A 27541-nucleotide genomic window follows, 5' to 3' on the forward strand; every position below is an offset into this window, starting at 1 on the left:
ACAAAACCTTGCCTTTACGCCTATCACATTCTAGTCCTATATCATCATTACACATCAATCTCTGGTACAGCACACAACACGAACAAGCAACCTGGGTTCAAGTCACAGATAGTATGAGCAGCATCCATGCACAAATAAGTTTAGTTAATGTGATTTCCGTAAAATCCCAAGGTCCATGGTTCGATCCTCACCTACTCCAGGATTGGAACTAAGATTATTTCTACATTACTCCTTAAGCCTCAAATGAGTTTATTTTATAAGCAAGAAGCATAATATTGTTTAGGCCTATATTTGACAATTTATTTGTATGATTTAAAGCATAGGGTTTTTTAAAAATAATTTTTACACATTGTTGGATTTGTTTAGTTTAGATAAAAACACCATATAAAGAAGATGCTTTGTATATGAGATAGAAGTTTCAATATGAACAGCGTATGTTGTTAGAAACATCAAAACCTTCAGTGCTACAGTAATGGGAATTTACTTTGCAATCTGTCACAAGAAATATGCCTACGGCGTCCAAGATGAACAACGAATTTATATAAACTTCGTTCGGTTACACAGCAACTACTAAGGTTTTATTCTGTACATAAATCAAGATCAACTAGAGCTATCGAGGGCCCTTTGTTCGCCACCTAGTTTCGTGAAGGTCATAGAAACAACATTCATAATCAAATCAACTAAAACTATTTTACCGACGAAAAAAAAACTTTCATTTACGAAACTTCTACACAAATATTTGTATATAAAAGAAATATGTCATGTCATAATATTTGAATGTTAATATGATTTTATGGTTGAATATGCAAATTGGGCACATTACATAAATTTTAAGACCAGTTCAACAATGAACGTATCAATATGTGGGTACCATCTAAATGTAAAATGATAAGGACATTTTAAAATAACTTCCATGTGACTGTAATTCTATTTGCGTACAAAGAAAATTGTTTTCGTAAAAATATCGCATATTCTTACTTTATAAAATAGTTTACAATTAGGTCATTTACGTACTATATTTTCAATGATGCTTGTTAGTACTTATTAAAATTTGTCCAACATCCATCTCGGGGTGTCAGCAATAACTTAAATTATTACTTAACCATTCAATTATTAAATTATTTAAATATATAGCAATTATCTTGGCTGAGAAAATGATTCAAAATTAAGTCTATCTTTACTATACTTACTTGTTAATAAAGATAATTTAGAATTTAAACTAAATTTGTCACGCGTTGGTTTAGTTAATTAATTTAATTATTATTAACAGAATTATTAAATTAAATTACAAATTAGTTTTATTTTAATACTTTGAAATTGGTATAATAACTCCTTAAAATCATTGATTTTTATAGATCAAATTCAAAGGTTGATTAACATCGCAAAATATTTTATTAAATACGTGAAATTTTAATTTGAAAAATACATATAACATTAATATTATTCATACAAATACGTACGTTAAAATTTTAGAATCTGGCAGATTATATTAACCCTAGGGGGTATTTAAAACCGCAAAAAGGGTAGTAAGTTATTGGTAGAGGTTAATATATTATTATTTTTTTACTGCGTAATAATGTGACCTTTTGACTAGGCCAGAGGTTAATCGACTAATAAGAGGAAGGTTAATTTGAAAAGCCTTTAATACAATCAGTATAGGCAGGACACATGGAGGCTAGCAGCTGCCATTTTAAAGCAAAAAAAAAACGCAAGCTTCGTTTTCTGCAATGGCGGTTGGTCAGCTACGACAACGCATTCACGAAACATTAATTTTAACCACAATGCATACAACATATATGAATATCGTTGCACAGCGAATCTATAATTATCACGTATGCTAAGACAACGCTTTAAAAATCGCTTTTGAATAAAATTTGAAAATCTAACTATGTTTGTGTGATGTTACGCGACATTTCTATCTTATACATTTAAGAAAATAATTACGATAACTTTATATACTTTATTAATATTATGCATTCATTTAACGTATCTTATAATTCAAAATAATGTTATCATGATTGCTATTCGGCTTTACAATTATAATTTTTACTGTATATCGCATTATCAATAGAACGTAATTGTATAATACATGTAATATTACATTGTATATACATAGATTATGATTAAGTTTGTTAATATATTAATATTATAAGTATATATACACTGCAAAATCTTCGTAAAATAAAATGTTTAGAAATATAATTAACGTATTGAAAAGGCCGGTGTCAGATTTTTACTTTGTTTTAAGTTTGGTTGAGTTTTGCTTAATAAGTTAGTTTTCAAAATAAACTAACTAATAATAAAATAAATATTTGTACATATTCACTTAAGTACTTTTAAGCACTTAAGTGAATATGTACAAATATTTAAAATATTAAAATCATTCTGAATTAAGCAAAAAGATTATCAGTCCTGATATTATTGTCAGTCCAAATTATTTATATTGTTAAATTACATTTTTTAAAAAAAAAGGTATTTAATCTATAGCTAACTTTGTGATAAATAATTAATCTAAAAAAATATTTGAGTGGTTATTCCATTCATTTCGAATTGTTTTGAGGCGAAGCTTCGCATATAATTTTAAAAACACATACAGCACATAAGCGGAACCATAGTAAGCTTATGTTGTATAATCGCTATGCTGTACAATGTTTAAGTACCAATGTACGAAGAAACTAATCGAAGAAATGCAACGATGAAGACTACGTATTTGTATATGCTCCCGTCTGCTAGATTGCAATTCAAGCACGGTAGAAAGCAATGGCGGGTATACACTCTTTTGATATGAACATTCTCTACCTTAGAAATTCAGCTGAAGTGAAATACAGGTCAAGCTAGCCTTGTAATTCTAAGAAACTACAAATGTTATGGAGAAAAAATCGACAGTCAATATCTGATATTGTTAGTATTAAGGCAATGATTGCGAAATAAATACAGTATTTCTATTTTAAATTTGTTATTAAAACGTTTGTATTCCAAAAAAAGAGTTTATCTTTAGTTAAAAGAAAATAATTAACACGAACAGCCTGCAGGTCCGTTATTGCAAAGCTTTTACTCGATTTCATCCGCAATAATACACCCCAAGGGATATTAGTTAATAAAATACGGGCACAGGATTTAAAAAAATATTATATATTTATAAAAATATTTTTAGTTTACTAGTAGTACTATTAAATTTTGTAGTGTAATCCTGTAAATTGGGTAATGTCTGTATTTTTATTTTATTTTTCATTTTATTCCATCGAAACCAACAGCGATAATGCACAAATTAATTTAATAGTTATATTTATTTTATGATTTAAACATCTTATTCAAATTAAATGCTCTGTCAATATGTTTTAGAATCTTTTGAGTGAAGTAAAATTTGACAAGGCATAGAAACACGACTAGTTACTGGAAGTTACTTAAATTTTAAACAGTTTTAAGTTGAGAAAACTAGTGAGAATGAGAAAATGCGGCCATTACTGCAAGATTCAGCAGTTTTTTTATTCTCACCAATCTCCTCATTTTTAACCGTTTAATAATTGGGCTGTTTAGAGTTTCTCAATGCCTGTGAATTCATAATGCACATAGGTTTGGAAAAGAGGGATGTAATAAAATAAAAATCAAGGTTCCCATCCTCCAATTAACAGTAAATAATTTATGTTTAAACCATAAGAAACATGTGGAACAGACGAAATTCAGCTTCTTAAATATCATCAAACCATGTGCAATTATACTCAAAGAAGGTTGTGTACATTAAGGAACATGACGATTCTATCTAGGAACTAAAGTACAGTAACTGAAATTTATATTATGAATACCAATACAACACGATAATGGTAATCCAAAGTACAAACTTTTATAATAAACTATGTCATAAAATTTACAATAAAAAAAACCCGACAAACTAAACGTTACGTTTTACGTTTATCATCGGTGGAAAAATTTCAAATCCACAGAAAAGCGATAAACCGACAAAATGCTTCGCAAACGACTTCGAGGACGAGGACTTTCTGTGATAATTACGTGATATATATTATCATTAACAAAAACCATACTGCAAAGTAATTTGATAATCAGCTTTGGCAAAAGTAGGACGGAGTCAGGTAAGACCAATGATTGTCCTTCAATCTAGTTTTGTACTAGTTTACTCCGAATAAACATTATGTCAATTAAACATTATATTCTAAAGGTTATTGACTTGAAACGGCAAATATAAAATTTGCTAAACTACACTTCCAAAAAAAAATTAGGCCAGGTCGGGGTTTTTCACCTCTCTTCTATCAACGATAAAGTGATTTTTATATCAAAATGACAAAGAAAATTATTTATTTTTGCGACGATGTCCTTGTCACGTCATCAATGTAAAATCAGATATATTTAGAATTAAATATATTTTTCAAGATGAATAATATAATGCAACGCTGAATAAACCCATGAAATTCTGATCAGAAAACCTGTCCAATTTTTTTTTTTACGCCCATAAATGAGAAATGTACAAAATAAGGGACCGGCTGGAGAGGTCATGTATTCGCGCTTCCCTGGGGATTCCACACTGATCCTTACAAATAAAATTATATTTCTTCGTTATGAATTTATGATTTCATAAAACGGGTTACGATAAAGCAATAATATAATTCTGGCAAATGATTAACGAAACAGATAAGACAAAAGAAGGAAATAGACTAAAAAGGTACATCCTACAAAAATAGTATAACAATTATTTACAATTTTCTCAAAATTAAAAAACAAAAGCGCAGCATACGTAATGCAAAATACAAGACAATAATGATTTCTAAATATTTTAGATTTCTTTCAGGAAAGAAAAAAATAGACATCATTTTTGTTGTAATTTATTTTTTTCTCGTGTAAATAATATAACATCTCCAAAAAAACCCATAAAAACAAAGAGCATTTATTCATATATAACATATATATAGCATTTAAACCTGACAAAATTAAGATTGAAATAGTATAACTACCAATCCTACATTTTTTGTTGACACATATTTTGTTTACCGGTACCGTAAATTATCAAACAAAATATGTCTTTTACCAAAAATGAATATTATTGTGAAAATATGATATTTAACCTACATACTATTATCAAATAAATATGTTTATTTTAGATTAAATAGTATATCATTTGACCTACCCTTCTCAGCAATAGTAACCAAAATAAACAGAAATAGCCAGAATGTTTATACCATATTTTCTCGAATACATTTTTAAAAACGACAAATTGTGAGGTATACAAACTAAATGAGGTCACACTATTTATGGAAACTTAAATTTAAAACTGTATGTTACGCATATTTAATGACCGTGGTCAATTCAAATTTTTTTTTTTTTGGGAGAAAAATTTGCCACGTTCTAACACTAAAGTAAGGGATCACCTCAACGTTAAAACCATTTCAATACTATTCTCAAATCTGTTGCGATAAACGCAGATACCCAATAATCGTGAATGCACATTAATTAGCGGATTTATTTGATTATTTACGGTAATATTTTGGGGCCAAAACGGATACAGTACATTTAAGATGTACGATAATGTTTACTAAAATCTCTAGATACAAGATGTAGCAGTTTTAAACAACTCAACTAGAATACGACCTGGATTAGTATTACTTAAAAATATAAATAATTGATTTGCATCGGATATATTATGAGTAAGAGAGAGAAAGACGACCCGTTGAATTTTTGATAACACATACTCTTACACACAGGAGTTTTATTTAATAAATATATATCTAAATAGATGTAAAATCATTTTTTATATTGCTAAGGGTATATTTGCTAAGTGTGGTCATATATTTGCTTTGCTTTACATATCATATCAATGTATTCTACTGCAATAACATGTACACGTTTATGAAGCAGTCACTGCAATAAACAGTGTTATGAAAAATAATTTCATAAATGAAAAGTAGTTACTGCAGTAACTGCAGTAAAACAGTGTTGACATGGTTCTTTAGACATGGCTAATAAGCGCACCCCATGCAATAACTATTTAAACCATTTAAACCCCAGCTGAAATACCACAGTCACAATGAAATTATTATCAACAAGGTTTTTTTTTAGTAAAACAAAGCAAAAAACTTTCTGAATAACAAATTATTTTATATTTTCTTGCCAATGTTTTACGCAAAACCTGTTTTGCCCGTTTAATAAAAATGTTATATGTGAAAAACAATTAGGTATATCTTGCATTTACAAATGTAACCATATTAGCAATTTTTAACACTAGCAATACACGACCACACACAACATATAAAGGCAATTTTTTCTTATTTACAAAAGTGAAAAAAAATCGATCGGCGATATTGAATTCAAGCAAATCGCTGAGGGTTCCTTAAAAGACTACGATAATTTTATTATAAAAACATGTACTGGCAATTTTACCTACAGAACCACACATCATCAATATCATCAACATCATCATCAATGTAATTTAATTTCCAAATTTTCAGTTTAATTTTTGTTTGAGAAATCTTCCTTATTTATGAATAAACAAATGTATATAGATTATAGATTAGTAAAATTATCAATTTTAGTCGCAAAATCATGATATTTAAAATATATCCATAATTTGTACTTATAATTGATAATAAACATGTTTTTATATTTCTAGTTTGTCCTGAATCCCAATCCGATACTTGTTACATGAAGGCCCGTTGGCAATTAAAAAAACGGAGTTCTAATTATTTTATAAAATCATCTGCAATGCGGAAATTTAAACAATAACCATCGGAAATACTCACAAATTGAGGCACAGAATATAAAGAATTCACTTTGTGACAACTAAACAACCTCCTGAAGTATACACGCACACGCACACCGAAAACACCCTGGGACAGAGATAAAACTTTTTATTTTTACATACCCTATAGTTACAAATTCTCTGTTGACATACTTCAAGGTTACGTTGAAAACACAGAACATTAATTTACTTATTTTTGCAGCAAAATTGAATGCAAGGGTTACAGGGATGGATATAGGGATAAGGATAGTACAGTAGTAAAGGGTCAGGAACAACAGATAGCATTTTTTCAAAACATGCATTTTAAAAGGTGTTTTTTTTTTCCCCGAGCACCATTTATAAATTAACAGTTCAGTAGATTGTTACGATGCTTTCAAATGATTCGTTTTTATTTCATGATTGTTCGTGGTTCGAATCAACGAGTTCAGCCTGATCCGATGTTCTTCTCGTAACCATTTATGCTGTTCACGTTTCCACTCATGTTCTTCCATCATCATTTTTATCCGAACTTGATGTTCTTCAATCATAAGACGCATTTTAAGTTCTTCGCATTTCTCTGTTGAATTACGCGATTCGGAATCACATTCCATTTCTTGAGGTGTAGCCGGCATCTTCGGATGGACTAATGGTGGCTCTGTTGCCTCTGATGGCGCTTGACTCCCAGAAGTAGATTCTGATGATTGAGGCGATTCAAATAAATTTTGGGCTTCAGAAGTTCGTTGATGCATTGGAGAATCTATAAAAAAATATTTGTCATTTATTTAATTTATTAATTTGTAATATTAAAACACAATTAGAATATGTACTTTTAAATAAACAGTGGTTTTTGCAGATATATTAAAATCATAATTTACATGTACTAATTCTAAAGTAGATAGAATATAAATATATATTACTACAAGCTAAATCAAACTAGTAAAAGTAAAGTATATATATTTATACTTGTTGGTCATAAGTTTTTCAAAAATTGTAGCTATAAAACTTAACATACTAAATATTCTAATTTATCATACAAAATATTAAGGAGATTATTCTCATTTAACTATAACAATAATGACAATAATAATATTCAAAAAATATACTCGTAAAAAAATAAGAACAAGAAAATACAAAAATTAACTGAAACCATTAAAAAAAACATAATTAAAATTGCATAATTTAATATGAAAACATGTAAATGATTAATTATAATATTAAATAATGGCATGAAATTTATAATTAAATTAATCATCATAATATTAATACTGGTAATACAAAGTTAATTAGTGAAATACATTGAAGTAGGGGATAAATTGATTTGATGCAGAATAGTAACAAACCAAATGAACCTATATTAAAATATCAATCTTTTGAATACAAAATATAGTATTCAAATGTAACAAGGTTTATTTATGTAAATAAAACGCATCATTTCTGGTTTTACATTCCAATATTTGGAACGTAGTCGCGTATTTTTTTAAAACTGCAATTTAGAAAGGACAATTTGATGTATTATATAAAATAGTATTTATAAATTATTTTTATATAATTATCATACAGCAAATTTACAAGGTCTAATAATAAACGACGCATCATTTGTGGTTTCATTCGAAAGTATTTGAGTCCGAAAAACCACAATCTGAAAATGGAGATTTTTTGGTCTTATGTGAAAAACATTTTTCACCAAAATAATATAGTAATTAATAAACTTATATTTAAATAGTATTTATAAATCATTTTTATATAATTATTATTAAGTCAATCAATTGTGATAACATAAGTCAATATTTGAAACATAGTCGAATATAATTCTAAAAAGCGTAATTTTTTAGGTCTAAAGAGAAAAAAATTTGTCTCAAAATAATATGTATTAATATTAAATTAAAAATAGTATTTATAAATCATTATAAAGCAAATGCATAAGGTCTATACTTATATTTAAAAAGACGCATCAATTGCTGTAACCTACGCCAAGATTAGAAATATAGTCCACAATTTAAAAAATGGAGAATTTTGAGGTCTGAACTCAAAAATATGTACCGTATATAAGTACAAATCGTATCTTACATGAATAGTATTTATACAATTTTTTTTTATTTTCATAAAGCAAATTTACAAGGTCTACTTACTGTATAGTTATACAAAAAAATAAAAAGATACATTAATTGTGGTTTCTTATGCCAATATTTAAAACGTATATAGTCGCATTTCATAAACCGCAACCTAAAAAATTGAGAATTTTTAAGTGAAAAATGTGCCAACCAGCAAGATAAAATTGTACAACACGCTTTTTAATAACCAGCTTCTTTAAATATATATATTGTATATTTATTATATTATGTAACAATTATATAACTCATAATTATTAAAACAGATTAATTATATGCATTTACAAAATATGTTATTTCTGCCCGATAGTGTTTAGGCTCAATTTCAACAGAAATTCTGCGCGTATGCATTTTGTTGTCTCGGTCATGGGAGATAATACGACTATAACACTGGAGAGTCTACGGCAAACCGGGGACTTATGAAGCCTGGAATATTGAAATACCTAAACCAAGGAAATTGTGGTTTAAAGCTAGATATCACAATAGATATTCGAAACTTATATCCTTGAAACTAAAATAACCGAAAAAAAAATATATATAATTTCTACTTCGTAATTGACTATTTCCGTTGTATTTATACAAACTCACCTTCACAATCTTTTGATGTTTCTACCGATTCAAAAATATGTGGAATAAAAGCACGCATAGTATCCGTTACCGATGGCGTGGAAGATGGCGAAGCGCTTGAAGCTTCCATCTTTATCATTTGTAATTCTTGCCAATCTAAAGCGTCTTGTTTTCTAGCTTTTTGCGTAAGGTTCTGAAAACAAGTTCTCAATTCTTGAGCAGTTCGGATGCAAACATCCTCTTCATTGTTAAATAAATTTTCAATGTTTTGCCAAGCTTCGTCTTTACTTTTTTGCGTTTTCATATCCTTACACGAGGAAACTACGATAGGGTGTTGGTTGGCCAAATGAATTAACAAACTTCGCTCAAGAGGCGAAAAATTCGCTTTCCTTTTTACCATCGGTTCATTACCACAAATTGGCCCTGAAATTCCGTCACGTTTCCTGCAGTTTTGAACACTTTCATCTTTTTTAGCTTTCTGAAGCAAATTCTGGTAGCAAATTCTCAATTCCTGTGATGTACGTACGGAAATATTTTCAGAATCATTGAATAAAGCAGCGATCATTTGCCAGGCTTCGTCTTTGCAACGTTGCGTTTTAGAATCCTTAGACGACGAACTTACTATAGGGTAGCCTTTAGTTAAATCAAGCAAAATACTTTTTTCCAGCATCGTAAAGTTGGCTTTACGCTTGGCCATGGGTGGTATGCGTAGGGAGCTCATGAGTGACTCCGATGTTTTCACGTCAGGTACCAATAAAAACAGCTATGTTTCACGGAATAATGTTACTTATAAACAGCCACGACTAAGTTCAAAATATAACAACATGAAGACATGAAGCAATGTGCATCTAGCCTTGACCAGTTATTGACATGTTCACTAATACTGGTATGTTGTCGTTTCGCAGTTCTAATGGCTGACTCCTAGTGTACACAACTATAGATCTCTTTTAATATTGTGCCATAAATGCTATTACCTAATTAAATTCCATTCCTATGACCTTCGTAACCTTCGCGTACATGTACGTGATTGGCTAGACCCATCTATAGACCTAATGTAATTATAACCCTAATTTAACTCTCTGTATAATAGAAAATATTTATGAATTTGGGGTATAACATGCCCAGAACACAATAAACAATAATTTTAGGCCAAACTATGAATGAAAACAATGCGTACTAACCAACACACCAACTTCTTTACCAGGATAGGAGACAATGAAACCACAAACTGGAAAGTCAATTCGCACATGTGGAAAATGGGTTATTACAACGATATTTCAGGCTTTACATTCAACGATTTCGAGGACAAAAACATCACTGTTTAATTATCATTCATCTGTCGAAACAATCGCAGACACTAATTTCCAAATAATATTTTTGGCCTTACTCTTGGCCCGAAAATATCACCTCGATATACGCCGAGTATATTTTTCTCCACCGGCATCCAATGGACGAGTCCAACTCCAGCTGTAAAATGGCTAGGCCTAGCAAAACGTAGAACATGATACAACCATATTTTTAAATGAATAGAACTAACAATTGTATGGTAATACATGGGACATGGGTATTATATAGGATATGCATGACTAATAATTGAAATATCATTTAACAATAGCTTTACACCAGGTAAATCTAACAAAATGAAGGTTAGAAATACCGAAAAGTAAACCGCTTTTTTTTTTCGTGGTAACCGATCGGGTATGTCGACGTGGAACAATATTTCCTCTTGTAGTTATGTGAAAAAGCAGGCCTAGCAATGAAGGTATTTTTCAGTTTAACGATCACAATCATTATATATATCAATTTGAAATTTGAATATCATTAATTTAAATAATATTAAACAAATGAAAATTAAATATATAAATGTAAATATATAGAATACATAATAAAAATGTAATTTTTTTCATTTTACTTATTGATTTTAATATTTATGTTACATTAATTAACATTAATTAATTAGCTATGGTTAAAAAAGATAATATTTGTATTAATTTTTTTTAATTCTATATTTTGTATTCAAACAATGTAAATTACAAAATAGATTGTAAGATACATTTTTAATAATTTAAAATATATTTCATCATTAATTCTAATGTAGTTATATTTATTCCAAATTTCTTAATGAACCATTCTACTAATTCAGACAATTTCAATAGAAGTTCAATGTATTGTGTTTCATTCACATTTTATAGTATATTGTAGCAAGTCATTTATTATCCTTTTAAAACCAATTTTTAAAAAAACCAGAAACAATATACTGCAGCAACAAAATATATACAACAATACTAACAAAAACACTGGCAAAATACCACCTACCCATTTATATATATTGTATATTTCCCTTAGAAATTTGACGCCGTACTTCCAATACTACCATTACTTTTGAAACCACTAGGCTTACACAATACTGATAATAAAAGAAAAACCCCCATCGGCCGTTAAAAGCGGGTCCCTTATTCAGGCAGCAGTATCATGCAACATGTGGGCTTACAATATATTGAATGATTTCTCCATGTTTTTACGACCTTTTTGTTACATTTTTGACCCTCAACTAATAATAGCGAAACCAGGTTGATATTCACAGGAACTGTATAGAACATTCAATGAACGTTCAGTGACTCTTGCCTGCTGCCTGAATGCTTTTAACCGCTGTAGGCTAACTGACGTGCAAATAAACAGTAAATTTAATTTGATTTCTGTAGTATTGTTTCCTTTATTAAATCTTACACTTAATACATTATATGTATGTGTAGTTAATCAAATCCATGACTTTAATTTAATTTAGCCAAATAGTGTGTGAATAAATTACTAAATTTAATCTAATTTCTTTAATATTATTTCCTTAATATGCCATGAGGACTCCTATGGAAACAAGTATTTGTTAGCTTATAGTGTTATGGGCCATGTGAAATATTTAATTTTCATTTTTCATTTCAAGAACGTTTATTAATTTCAATAATGGCAAATACAATACATATGCTATAATTAATTGTTAAAGACCCTTATTGGGTATCCTGTATTAGAATAAAACAAAGATTCTTGTCACATCCAGGATCCCAAAGAAAAACAACTACAAAGCAACTGCAGTTACTGCAGTAACTAAACTTTGTTACACTTTACCTGTTTATTCAATTATTTAGAAAGCATTTTTCAGGTAATAATACACATTGTTTATTGCAGTCAGCAGTGTCTCATAAATGACTACGTTAAAACAAATTAAATTTGTAGTGAAAAGATGTAGTTACTTCAGTGAAATATTTTCATTTTCTTTGTGTGAAAGTTTTTTTTTTCGATGATTACAATTTTTTTAAATTAATATATATAATAAATAATAAACCCACAAACATACATATATTAGTAATGTTCCATATTTTATCAGATATAAATATAATATATGATTAATGATAATTGTGCAACAATATATTGGCAAACTTAATTTGATTTGTCCATTAAATGTCTTTGTAAAGCTTGGTTCCCACTAGAACGTAACGCAAGGACGTAAACGCAACGCAAGCGTTTTAACCAATGACAAGCGAAGTTATAGACAGTTAGCAATCACAAGCGAATAAGCCATCGCTTGTGATTGGTCAATTCACTTGCGTTGCGTTACGTCCTTGAGTTGCGTCGCTAGTGGGAACCACGCTTTAACCACAGAAATAATATATAAACCGAAAAATACAAATTTATTTTTTTTTATTTTATTCATTTCGGCAATAAACAAGACAAGACACGAAGCCGAGGAGAGACAAAAGCATTAAACAAAACGCTGTCACCGGTAAGGTGTGTCTCTAAACCACCTAGTGATAAGCTGAAAATGAATTAATCACCCTTACAACTTAGGGTGCCATTATACATTAAGATAGCATATCTCAAGGGTCTTTTAGCTCAGGGTGGCCTTATAACTTAGGATGGTATGCCTCAGGGGGTCTTTTAGCTCAGGGTGGCCTTATTCCTTAGGATGGTATGCCTCAGGGGGTCTTTTAGCTCAGGGGGGTCTTTTAGCTCAGGGTGGCCTTATACCTCAGGATAGCATATCTCAAGGGTCTTTTAGCTCATGGTGCCCTTATACCTTAGGATGGTATGCCTCAGGGGGCCTTTTAGCTCAGGGTGGCCTTATACCTCAGGATGGCATATCTCAGGGGTCTTTTAGCTCAGGGTCGCCTTATACCTCAGGATGGCATATCTCAAGGGTCTTTTAGCTCATGGTGGCCTTATACCTTAGGATGGTATGCCTTAGGTGGTCTTATAGCTCAGGGTGGCCTTATACCTCAGGATGGCATATTTCAAGGGTCTTTTAGCTCAGGGTCGCCTTATTCCTCAGGATGGCATATCTCAAAGGTCTTTTAGCTCATGGTGGCCTTATACCTTAAGATGGTATGCCTTAGGTGGTCTTATAGCTCAGGGTGAACTTATACCTCAGGATGGCATGCCTCAGTGGGATGGCCGTGTCTTCAGCAGGGTCTTTTAGCTCAGGGTGGTATTATACCTCAAAGTGGCCTTATTAAATATATATCAGGATGGCATTATACCCTAGAGTGCCATTACACATCAGGTAGACTTATTATTTAATATGATTTGTCCAATTTTAAAATGAAACTATTTAATACAAATTATTAACAAAATGACAGATTGTCAAAAGCCAACTTAGTCACTATGTGAAGAGTTTTCTTTATCACCTCAGTAAGACCTAACTTTTACACTGAATTAAAAGAAGAAAATTGAAGCCTGAACCAAAAGAAGAAAATTGAAAACACTAATTTAGGACCCAAACAACTTCGAGAATACATCAGAAATGTATTTAGAATATTCTATCAAATATAATAATACTGTAATTGCATAGTGGAAGGGCATCTTTTACATTGATTAGATGAGGTCTGATGGTGACATGGCTGACAAATATTTGCTTTTAGATTTCTTTGATAACATGGTTGTCTCAAAGTGTGTGGTATTGATTTAGAGGAAATCGAATGGGACTTTGGTGAGATGAGGACACTGGGTGGTCTCACTCACTTTTTGACATGGTTGACAGTTGTTTGCCATCAGTTTTTAAAAGATGTAATGGGAATTTGAGGTCTCATAGTCTTTGATGACATGGTTGATAGACAGTGGTTTTTTTTTCAGGAAATCACATGCGGTCCGTCCATTCCTCAGACAAGGTACGATTTAAGGTGTGATTGTATCAGAGCCTGTGTGTGTTTTAGCACAAATGTTGCTCTTTATTTATCTCCATAAAAGGAAGCAAAGAACTACAGTATCCTACAATGTATCAGTAGCAACCTGGGATAATAAACCTAATAGTAGTGGTGATCCATTAGGATGCGATCCAGAGGGGCGTCTAACTAGCATATTTCTGGATTACTGGTTGGTCATACAAGCACTTTACTACTATGAAACCTACAAGCACCCAGGGGTATTAATGATTACTGCTAAAAATTAAAAATATGAGGGGGTAGTTTCAATATTCTACAATAACATAATCATGTTTTGCAATAACAAAATGTTATCATTAGGAACAAAATATAAAATATTTTAATCTACTATATAGTACATTTCGAGTAACATTTGTAAAATAGTTTTAGTTCGATACAATTTCCCTGTTCTTAATATTTTAATTCAAACTATCATTTTTGACGATGACATTTTAAACTCTATTGTACGCTTAAAATTAATGGTGTGCTATACGCATCAATTTGCACAGAAATTTATCAAAAGTAGGGGTGGGCTTATACCTGGGGTGGGCTTATCAACAGAGGGTTGGCTTAAATTCGCGTCAGTTTGGTAATTACGTTTAAATAACGGCTTCAACATGATACCTCATATTAAACTTAAGTATAAATCTGTAGTCATCATGTAAGCTTCTGTTGATTTCAGTTTTCATCCTTTATGATTTGCTTTGCAATATAACTACCGTACTCATCCAAAACAATAGTGGTGTAATTAATTATCTCTGGATTTATTAATGGCTGAATGACAAAAACCTTGAAAGTGGACTTGGCGTGCAAAGTGAAAGTTTACTTTTAGTTTAATGCATTACATAACTACTTCCTTAGATTTTCCATTCAGTCAAGTCGTTTAGGACAACAAAAGGAAGGATGCTTTTGCTATCTGCAATTGAGGAAATACTAACGGAAATGGTTGTAGCGGAAAGTTCGATTGGCCTCCTGGTTCCTAGCTTATCTACCCTCTAAGCCAATTTCTTATCAGTTGTCTTAAACTTGTTCACAAAAGCAGACACACAAACCATTCCATCTGGTAATTTTACGTCCATCTACATGGATGGTACGATGTTCGGATTCTTATTCTAAAAAGTTCACAAATTCAAAGCACTTTTATCTGGAATTATATATTTAAATTACAAAAGGAGAAAAAAGGTAATTAGATATTTTGAATATATTCTTTTTTATTAATAACTTAATTTTTAGTTCTTTAGTTTATTAGATTTATAATCAAATCTTATGAAAGTAAACCGAAAAAAAGTAATCAAATAAGATGTTATATTATATAACATATATATATATTGCATAAATTTAGGAAGCTTTTACTTTTATATATATAAAATTTGTTTTACTTAAAAGTGGCACGGCTAATAAGCCGACATAAGCTTGGCCCCTTTTGCCACCCCTTTGGACAAAAGCTGTTTTTGCCGAAGTTAATATAAATAAACTATCTACTTTTTCTTTATTAATTCTGAACAAAAAATCTTAGTAACTTATTTACATTTCTATTTGGTTTGAAAAGTAATCACTGATCAATAGGCAAAAACTCTGATGGACGAAAGTTTTTATTATCTGCAAGATTTGATTATTAAAACATATTGAAGATATTTTTTAGCAACAATGGCCGTATTCAGCAATCACAATTCAGTTGGATATTTCACATATACTCATATACTAAGTATTTATTTTAATAAGATTTTCCTTTTAAAACTGTATAATTAATCTAAACAATATATTTGGAAACTTTCTTTTAAGCAAATTGAGCGAACTTTTTTTTTTTTTATCAACAGCCACTAGAATGTACGAATTGAACCGGTTTACAATTACCTTATCAGGATTGATATTACTGGCAAGTGTAAATCTGGTAAATACGAGTGACCCGACCTCCAAAAATGATAACGCAAATGAACAACACAATGCCATGGATGCTGGATATTTTCTAATCGTACTTGTCCTGTGCATTGTAGTCATTCTTTTTGTATTAATCGCCATTACTGTTTATTGCTGCAAAGTCAGAAACGAATTCAACACGATAGACTTGCCATTTTCTCAGTCAGAAGAAACTTTTCGCATGTCCGTTAAAGAACATGAAAAGTCATGTTCATCAGCAATCGATATACCGGCACCGTTCCCGAAAGTTCATTCACAAAGCGTGCCAATACCTAAGGTACGCTCGCACAGTTGCAGCGATTTTGTACCGCATGATGAATCATTCAGACCAAGTTATAGACAACCAACAAAAAAACCAAATATCAACATTATTATTGGGGAAGAAACCAGGCATTGCTCTCCATTTCCTGTCCCTGATAAGATGTCACGGAGAAACACGGTAGGGAGCCGTCCCATGCGTAACGTTCGATTTGATACATTCCCGTGCCCGCAGAGGGTTTCAAAGAACCCATTCCAAAGGCAATTATCCCTACCAGCTTCTGTACGTACGGAATTGAGAACCGAAGTGAGATCCCCCAGCAATCCATTCAAACAGAGCGATTATGTACAAAGTTGTCCGTTTACGTAAATTATACAATTACCAATTAAAAACTTCATGAAAACATTTGTTTGACAGAAGGATTATATAAAAACTTTATTCATGTACATTTGTAAACCTTAAAGAATCTATTCACAGAGCTATCGTCAGTGTTGTTTATCTTTTAAAAAATTACTAAATAAATTTTATGTAATAATAAATAAATAAATAATAATTTCTAGAGAGTATTGTTGAAGCATTCCAATTATATGTACATTGATGTAAAAAGTTTAGAATAAGTACTTTATTTAGTATATTAAAAAAAAAAAATAACACAATATTTATAAAATAATTAAATTTAAAGTACAACTAAAACTAAAAACAAATTGAGATAAATAATAGTATAGGATTTTAAAAAAATATTTATGTTTTTTTTATGATTCTAAGCAGTTGAAAGAAAGCGGTTTTAAAATACAAAAACTCGGTACTATAAAGTTTAACTAAAATTATATAACTCTCTCAAAGCCAAACTTCTATAGAAGTGGACTTTCCATAAATTCTCATTTTCATAATTCAATATAAAAAGTGCTACAACAAAAATCTATTTCCAGGAGAGTTTCAGATTTTCTCTGTGTTTGGTTTGAGGAGGGTTTGAACTCATTTCTTATATTAATGTATCATTGTATTTTTATGGGAAACATACAAATACCATTAAAACTCTTTTATAAAAATCTTTAAATTGAAATGAATTTAAATCAAAGAGCTCAGGATGAGGATATGATCTGCAAATAGGATAGCTACTTGAAAGTATCATTTTCTGCTATCTTATCAAAATCTATGGTATGATAACTGTGTTCCATATTTATCTAAGAGCAAATTCTTAACTAAATTTTCGTAGTGGTGTAGTTTAAAATCAACCTTTCCGCAAGAAAGAACACTGGTCAGCTCCAACCAATAGAAATTAGTTACTAACAACTTCTATACAAAACAAACAATTGTGACATATAGATAAGATATAATATTCCTTTTTGAGATATTGTATGCGAAATATCTATAAGGCTCTGAAAAACTATATTAGGGCGCTTACAATTTTGCAATGGACTATGAATTATGGCGTCATTTTGATTAATTATTAGCATACAGTACATTGAGATTGATTTGGTCAGTTTGATCGAATTAGGTTCGGGTGATTACCATGAAATTTGTCACTGACCGACATGCCAATTTTTTGGGTATGGTCATCATAAAAAAAAAGGGAGATCAATTTTACTGAGCTGGACGACAACGTAATGTACACGCAAATTAAAAGCTCTCTATTTAGTCATAAAGGTACACATATTCCATTCTTTTGTTTTCTACTATGATTATTTATTGTTTATGAGTATGTGAATGGAAATAAAGAAACAGAAAGAATATATACAATCTCTATGAAAATCTAACGATATCTGGTTTAACAATCATTTGGCCTCAATTATTTATGGATATTTTTAGCAGGGAGTTGTTATTAGATCTAATAACAACTCCCTGTTTTTAGTAATAATCTCTAAAAATAAAAATCATATTTAGATGAATTCTGTTGAGTAACAATGTATATGAATGTATGTAATAATGTATACTTTAATAAAAATCTATTGTTCTATTTATTGAACATATGATGAATAGTAAACAATATTCTTGAATAATTGTTTAGTCAGTAAATAAGATTATACCATTCATTAATTGTTTATAAATTGAACATATGATGAATAGTAAACAATATTCTTTAATAATTGTTTAGTCAGTAAATAAGATTATACCATTCATTAATTGTTTATAAAATAATAAAAGGGAAATAAAAATAAATATTGTATATCAATAATTTAAATTGGATATGTATGTGCGTTCTCGTGGTATTCTTGATGCTTGTTTGTGATTGTGTGTTTACTTGTCAACCTAGATATCAGGAATCAGATATCACTGTTTATTTTTACTTTATAGAATTGTCAAAGATATATGAACAAGTAAAACAATTCTGTCATCCAGTAAGATTAAATTCAAATAAACTGATGTTTTGGAACTATATACTGTAGTCATCCAGGACTATTAGGTGTTTCTAGAAGGTGTACAGTATGGTCATACAAAAAATATGGATTCATGTGAAAGTCTAAACAATTTTTTCAAATCATTTTTCTGAACTAATTTCTATCTCTTCCTGCTAGGCTTACTACACAATGAGAAAGTTGATGTCGCCTTCAGGTGCAATTTAAACATGTTCGATATTTAAAGTTTTTAATTACTATATAAGAAATACTTTGTTTCTAAAATTATGAATGAACTCCAGACATGGATAGTCTTCTCAATCTTCCGGCAACAAGGCCAAGCAGCCTTGCTTCCGTTCTGTTCCTACAAGCCTTCGTCAACTAGTCTTCAACCTCCTAATCCTACTGGATTCTGAATACCCTACCATCTGTTGAGACGAGTTATTAAAATATCTACAAAAAAACCTGTGCATTATTCGTAGATTTAAGCGGTTTAAAACTAAGAAAAAGTGATATACAAAAGAAGCGGCTTAAAATAATATAAGCTACAAGATTAAATTCTTTAAAATGCCAAAAAACTTTAGGGTGGGTGTAATACCCTAGGGAGATACCCGCTACCAGTATGGTGGACCAAATAGGGACTACTTTCATTTATTTATAGAAAAGGAATATTACATATGGTTGAAAGCATGCAGATAAGTTGGCCTTATTTAATATCTAACTACTCAAATGTTCACTAATTCAGGCCTTGTATTTTAAGGCGAGCGAGAGTGATCACTCACCGAACACACTCCTAAAGTGTGCGATTTACAACACAGGGGTATCTCTAAGATATTTATATTCCTGGGATAAGGGATCCCTGGGATAAGGACATCCCCGAGATAGGGGTATCCCTGGGATAAGGATATTCCTAGATAAGGATATTCCTGGGATAAGGACATTCCTGGGATAGGGGTATCCCTGGGATAAGGACATTCCTGGGATAAGGATATTCCTAAGATAAGGATATTCCTGGAATAGGGGGTATCCCTTGGATAAGGATATTCCTGGGATAGGGGTATCCCTGGGATAAGGACATTCCTGGGATAAGGATATTCCTAAGATAAGGATATTCCTGGAATAGGGGGTATCCCTTGGATAAGGATATTCCTGGGATAGGGGTATCCCTGGGATAAGGATATTCCTGAGACTGAGGTAACCCTGGGATAAGGATATTCCTGGGATAGGGATATCCCTGGGATAAGGATATTCTTGAGATGGGGAAACCCCTTGAATAAGGACATTCCTGGGATAGGGGTATCCAAGGGATAAGGACAATCCTGGGATAGGGGTATCCCTGGGATAAGGACATTCCTGGGATAGGGGTATCCTTGGGATAAGGACAATCCTGGGATAGGGGTATCCCTGGGATAAGGACATTCCTGGGATAGGGGTATCCCTGGGATAAGGACATTCCTGGGATAGGGGTATCCTTGGGATAAGGACATTCCTGGGATAGGGGTATCCAAGGGATAAGGACAATCCTGGGATAGGGGTATCCCTGGGATAAGGACATTCCTGGGATAGGGGTATCCATGGGATAAGGACATTCCTGGGATAGGGGTATCCCTGGGATAAGGACATTCCTGGGATAGGGGCATCCCTGGGATAAGGATATTCCTGGGATAGGGGCATCCCTGGGATAAGGATATTCGTGAGATTGAGGTATCCCTGGGATAAGGATATTCCTGGGATAGGGGTATCCCTGGGATAGGGGTATTCCCAGGATAGGGGTATCCCTGGGATAGGGGTATTCCTGGGATAGGGGTATCCCTGGGATAAGGATATTCCTGAGATAGGGAAACCCCTTGAATAAGGACATTCCCGGAATAGGGGTATCCCTGGGATAAGGATATATTCCTGGGATAAGGATATATTCCTGGGATAGGGGTATCTGGGATAAGGATATTCTTGAGATGGGGAACCCCTTGAATAAGGACATTCCTGGGATACGGGTATCCCTGGGATAGGGGTATCTCTGGAATAAGGACATTCCTGGGATAGGGGAACCCCTTGAATAGGGAAATTCCTGGGATAGGGGTATCCTTGGGATAAGGACATTCCTGAGATAGGGGAATCTCAGGATAAGGACATTCCTGGGATAGAGGTATCTCTGAGATAAGGACATTCCTGGGATAGGGGTATCTCTGGGATAAGGATATTCCTGGGATAGGGGTATCTTTGGGATAAGGACATTCCTGGGACACTGAAGTGTTGAAACAGTTCTCCATGTTTAGTTCCACAGGATATTGATGCATTAATGGGTGTCTTAAACTTTTTTAAAAAACAAAATCAAAAGTTCCAATTAAGAATGAATACCAACTGTTCAGATGTCCTATATATATTTTCTATACAAGATTGAATTTGAATATCGTTAATATTATGTTAATTTGTTTGTATATTATTATGTGGTCTATCGCCAACTAAAAACCACACTTCTACATTTGAAGGTGTTATTTTAAAGAGAAGAACGACGATGCTTTCAAAATGGCATATAAACACATAGTTTTCAAATTTAAAATGTTTCATTTTACATTTTCTATATGACTATGTGTATGTTCAACCTTGTATTATGTTGATTAAACACGACTCGTGTTAACCGAAAAAAACGTTATTACTGACCTCAACAGCGGTTATTTCTGCACGAAGCATGAAGAATCGCATCCAAAATGGTGTTGATAAATACAAATATAGTCGTCATTCATATATTAAAAGATACATTTTATACCAAAGTATCTTAAATAGCAATAGAACTACGTGTTACTGTTATTCTAATTGATTTGGTGTTACTGTTATGCGAAAACAATATTTACTACATCTAAAGACGTTTCACGTTTCTTGAATGTTTACACATTAAAAAATGGCGTCTATAGGGTTTTTGTTAATAATTTTTATATATCATTGTTATTTAAAATATAAATCGCTAAAATATTATCTGTGCTCTTAACCTTGGGTACATTATATTGATTAAACACAACTCTCCCGTCGACTAAAAACTATAATATTGACCTCGATTATTTTTGCACATGATGACTTCACGGTATGAATGTTTCTTAAATGGCGTTGACGAATACGAATAGGAATTTATTTCACTACATTTACCAAAAAATCTTTCTGTATTCTTGCGCGATAATACTATGAAATCATGTATGCTTTTCTGGTTTTGGCTTTTCAATCGTATTTATTATTCATTGCTAAATTCATTTATTTTTCTGGTTGACGTTCACAATTAGAATAAGACTTTATTTGAATTTAACTGCCAACTAAAAATTGTTGTAGGCTAATTGTAGGCCAACTCACGCTTTAAACTTAGTGTTGATACAGCTCTTTTAAGCAATACAAACAAAATATATTTTTAGAAAATATGGCTGAAATAACTATTCGTCTCGTATCCTTGAGTCTATATGTTTGTATTAGTGACTCTCTAAAGCAATATTAATGACCTCGAAAGCGATTATTTCCGCATATGAACCACAAGAATAAAAGCGCTTTTATAAAATGGCAACCAACGGTTATCTATTTCTATTCCCGAATGCAACAGTTTTAGTAAATATATTAAGATAAATAAAAATATCGAAATTTCAGCTGAAAACATACACAATTTTAGTAATTAAAATTGTCAAAGTTTAACAATCAAGCCAAATTTCACAACTCCACTATTATAATAAAAAAACTAAAGATCTTGTAAAGAAAGAGTAAGATCAATTTTTATAAAGCATACATTTATAGTTAGGGAACATGTAAGTTTATTCTACTGCTGCAGGTAATGCAGTAACACATTATACATAATACTGCAATACATGATTTTCGTTTGTTTCAATGAAGAGGGTTATAAGGCAGTCACTACACGTATGATTTAGCAGAAAAATCTTATTAAATAATTGCATAAACAGATTATGGAGTAAACAAGAATTAGTTACTGCAGTAACTGCAGTAGATTAATTCAGAAACGGTTCCTTATAATGTACACCATAACAGTGTACATTTGAAAGATTGAATTTTATTGAAAAATACTGTATATTTTTATATTTTTATATATTTAAAACCTAATACATTTCACCAAATACATAGCTATTTAAAATTCCATTAGACACTCCTTTGAATCGTAAATGTAAATTATTTGCGTCACGTGTAAGGTCAACTCGTTACGGCTTCACGAGTCGAATCGCATGAGCATTCTAGCCGAAAAGAATCTTACATACACGTACAATACATGCTTCGGTTTTACTAACATTTTCATAATTATATTTCAATATGGGTGCCTGTTTTCCCCTGCCTTTTCTTTGTTTAGTTGAAACACTGTAGTTTTTATAATATAACAACTAATTTGTTCATGTCTTTGTTTAAAAGTAATCTGAAACCACCTGTTGAAATATCAATGGGGACAGTTATTTTTTGGGTGTTTTTTAAATGTTATAAAGCAAGGTTAAGTTTTGGGTTTGCCAACCAGATGACCGTTAAATCGGCAATCACAAAAACAGAATATTTCTAATAAGGAAAAAATTGTCCTGAATAATACACCTAAAACACCAGAAAGTTGGGCATGTTTGGACATCTCAAAGGGGCTCCTATAAAAGGTGACTATAGACGAAAACGGATTTTATCCTGTAGAACACTAGAGAATAATGAATCATTAATAATTAAAAGCAAATATTTAATTTTTTTTTACAAATGCATGCGCATTATACAGCGGTTATTGACTTGCACAATTTCAAATGTACCCAAATCGTTCTTACGTTTTTTAATGCTGCAGCGTCACTGGGGTACGTTTACGAGTCTCAGTGGCATCACGCCCTTATTCATTTTGTGCTGGTCAGAAAAATGTGAAGGTCATTTGATTTTTGCACTACCGGTCCCACTAGATCATAACTTTCCCAAGAAAATAATTTTTTAATCCATTTTTTCAATTGCCAAAACCTGCTGATCTTAAAAAATTACAATCTAGCATTTCTCGTAGCTTCTATATCCGCAGGATCAATCACCAGAGGCATTGCAGATGTTACTTTGAATTAAAATATAAACACGTTTTACGTGACCTTCAACAGCTTTTTAATAATGTAACGTAACGTTTTTTGGGTGTACAGATTGGTGAATTTTGAAAAAAACTTAATTAAATAGTTGCAATTAATACTGTGTAAATTAAATTGCTCATATCCACAAAAAAATGTGGTTTTAAATCAACTTCACAAATACATAAATGTAAGATACGTAAATATAACAATACCATAAAACGACATATTTCTTAAAAGTTATCGTTTAAAAAATATAAACGTATGGATCGACATCATCAAATAGTTTCATTACTATGGCAATCATACGTTTATCACTCGCACAAATACGCCCCTATTCTAAAAAATGAAAAATACCCGAAATGCAAAACGTATAGAAACCGTATTGAATTTCACAAACGTAGCAACACATTCAGAAAAATTCCAATGGTAATATTTTTTTAAGAATTTCTGCGAAAAGTTTGTTATGTAATATAATTTACTATTAAATAAAAGAAATTCAAAATGTTTACTACTAGAAAAAACAAATCACTAAAAAACAATAACGTTCATGGTCAAACCCCGCTTGTGTCACGTTTCAAATTCAAATTAGGCAGAAAAAAATTCAATCGCATAAAAAAACAAATTATACAGCTGTGACGAAAAGAACTCATTGGAACAGTAAACGAGCTCGCATATATTTTACGAGATTTTGTTTCATAAAACTTATCTTCATTCTATGACTATCGGTTTTGAAATAACTAATGTTTTAAAACGATAATAAGTTTTAAAATGGTACCACATGTTGGTCAAATATAACTCATTTTCTGTCAAATTTTCGTGGGGATGGAGGGCATATAAGCTTCATCTTTTTGTTCAAACTGTTATTTGCGGTAATTAAATTTAGACATACAATACTGGCGGTCTATGATCAACTGGATATTTTCCATCCAGGGGCGCCGTTACGTGTCAACAATTCACTTATACTTCGAACCTTTCTAACTGTAATTACATAATGCAGACAGACGTTTTCTCAAAGGCCACAAAATGTTCACGTTTTATACAGCAAAGTGTAGAATACATATAACAAAATGGCTGCCGATTAACTTGCGAAATAAAGAGAATATTCATTTAAAAGGTTTTTATTTTTCTGTTATGCTTAAGCAAAAGAAGTAATACTTGTTGCATGTATTAGAGTTATGTAAAAATGTGTAAGAAAAATTGTTCGCAAATTTCTCAGAAGGTACCATTCCCATGACAACCAATACCGAAAAATGTTTTCTTTTACTAAATCATTTTAAATAAAGTAGGTTATGACATTTCACAACATATATTTTCGACAAAAGTGAAAAGTAGTCATTCTAAATTCTTAATATTGTAAATATAAAAATATTACTGGTAATCATCAATTAATAATTATCAATTATAAAATTTAGATAAGCATCACTAAAATCATGTTATTATATCCTGTTAAAAGATTTTAAAAATATATATATATATATATATATAATATTGATATGACGGAACTGTAATATTTTTCCTAATTTTACGTAGATCGCCACTTCGCAGATAAAATATCGCCATTATAAAACGGCAGATAGATATTTTAAATATATTTGCTTCATACAACAGCAAATAGCTATTTGTAGTTGGCTCACATAGCGAGTATGATGAAAGTATTTAACATTATGTAGGCAAGTAACTTGAGGTCACAACATTAGTAACTTGATTTACTGTAACGACACAGCTCTAGAAGAACAAAATGGCTACTTCGCGCCGTGTAACAAATTCACATTTTTACTACTTTCAATAGAAAACGTATCTGTGAGTTACAGTGTAATTTTAAATGAGATATCCAACATTGTTTTCTACCAGCTACTTGTGTTGATCGTAAAAAGCATCGGATTCATAACATTTTAAACATAAAAGTTTTTGTTTTTTTTTTAAATATAAGAACATAAACGACAAAACGATTATAGCAGACGGACTCTAAAACTTATAATTTAACATTATTTTACACTCGGCCGTGACCGTGTACATATACTAAAAATAATAATTAGTTAATTATGTTTAAACAATCTATTTTGTAGCATAATGATAAACCCTCAATTTATTCACAAATTAAAAAATGATTTTTTGCGATTTTATTAGTACGGTCTATTTTTTTTTTTAATGTAAGGTCATCACATATTTCTAGGCCTGAATAATGAGTAAATTAAATTATCAAACATTAAAATGTTTCCATTGTTACATAATTAAATCTAAATGTATTATCGCTATTTACACAGAACAATTTTCAAAATGCTAAACAATGTTAACATTCAAATTAAATTTTTGTTATATATATATATAGATATATATATCTATAGTAATAATTTTTAGATACTGTACTTAAAAATGTAAATTTTTTTTAAGAACAGGTGAAAATGAACTCAATATTAGATTATCATTCGATTTACATGCTTGTGAAAAGAAAACTATTTGTACGTACTTTAAATAAACCGAATTACTACATATGTATATATATATGCGCTTCAAGTATATTTCATTAAATTTATGGATTTTTACTTCAAACCATAGGTTTCTTATCGAAATATGCGAAAATGTTCCAAATTAAATTACCACGGAAATGATCATTTTCCAGCGAGCATGAATATAATGAGACACGATGCCATGATGCAGAATACGTTTAAGGTCAATGCTAATTACGTGATTCACTGCCGTACAAAAAGGCAAGAAAATGGCTTCTAACCAACCTTCGAAGTGTATAAAATTAAATATAACACATTAAGTTTTGCAAATACAATGAGGCTAATTTGAAACATTCTTATGAGGTCACATAAAGTACACCAACATTACAATGTTACCGCAGTCATTGCAAAACCTTCTGGTCTCAAAATTTGATTTTTCGCCGCAAAATCGTATTTCAAAATTAGATTTTGAATCCCAGTAGACAATGTTAAATATTGAGTTTATAGCGTGAATGTCGCTGAAGAATATATATAAATATAAACTCACATTGTTTATGAATAAAATATGCAAGATTGCTAATTACAAACATAGCGTTTTAAGTGTAACATTAAACAATTAAAACATAATAATAATAATAATATACCACATTTATATAGCGGCCTTTTCATGAAAAAAAATGCTGAAAGGCGCTTTACATAGATACATAAAAAAAAATACATAGATATATTAAAGTATGAATACAGTTTAAAATAAATCTATTTAAAAAGGCAGTTAAATTTATATTCAGTTTCATTATTAAAAATTTGGCATAGAAAGAGAGATTTCTCAATATTTGTATGTATATCAAACACTTATTTCTTTTAATCATTTACAGTATTTACGTATGTTATATATACATAATCGTATAATCCTACATACGTGAATACAATTATTATTGGTTTT

At 30.9% G+C, this 27541-nt stretch overlaps 2 protein-coding genes across 2 annotated transcripts in view; both read right to left on the reverse strand.

Annotated features, from left to right (window-relative positions):
- Window positions 1-27541, reverse strand: part of LOC140056953 (phosphatidylinositol glycan anchor biosynthesis class U protein-like) — an 82625-nt gene that overhangs the window by 20174 nt on the left and 34910 nt on the right. The window lies entirely within an intron of this gene.
- On the reverse strand, window positions 4852-10336 carry LOC140056955 (uncharacterized). Its single transcript, XM_072102487.1, has 2 exons — window positions 9421-10336; window positions 4852-7481 (listed from the first exon to the last, which is right to left on the reverse strand). Exons 1-2 carry the CDS (start codon window positions 10118-10120, stop codon window positions 7108-7110), a joined length of 1074 nt encoding a protein of 357 aa, XP_071958588.1. The 5' UTR covers window positions 10121-10336; the 3' UTR covers window positions 4852-7107.

The sequence above is a fragment of the Antedon mediterranea genome, chromosome 8 (assembly GCF_964355755.1).
Source record: "Antedon mediterranea chromosome 8, ecAntMedi1.1, whole genome shotgun sequence".
In the NCBI taxonomy this organism is placed as follows: domain Eukaryota; kingdom Metazoa; phylum Echinodermata; class Crinoidea; order Comatulida; family Antedonidae; genus Antedon; species Antedon mediterranea.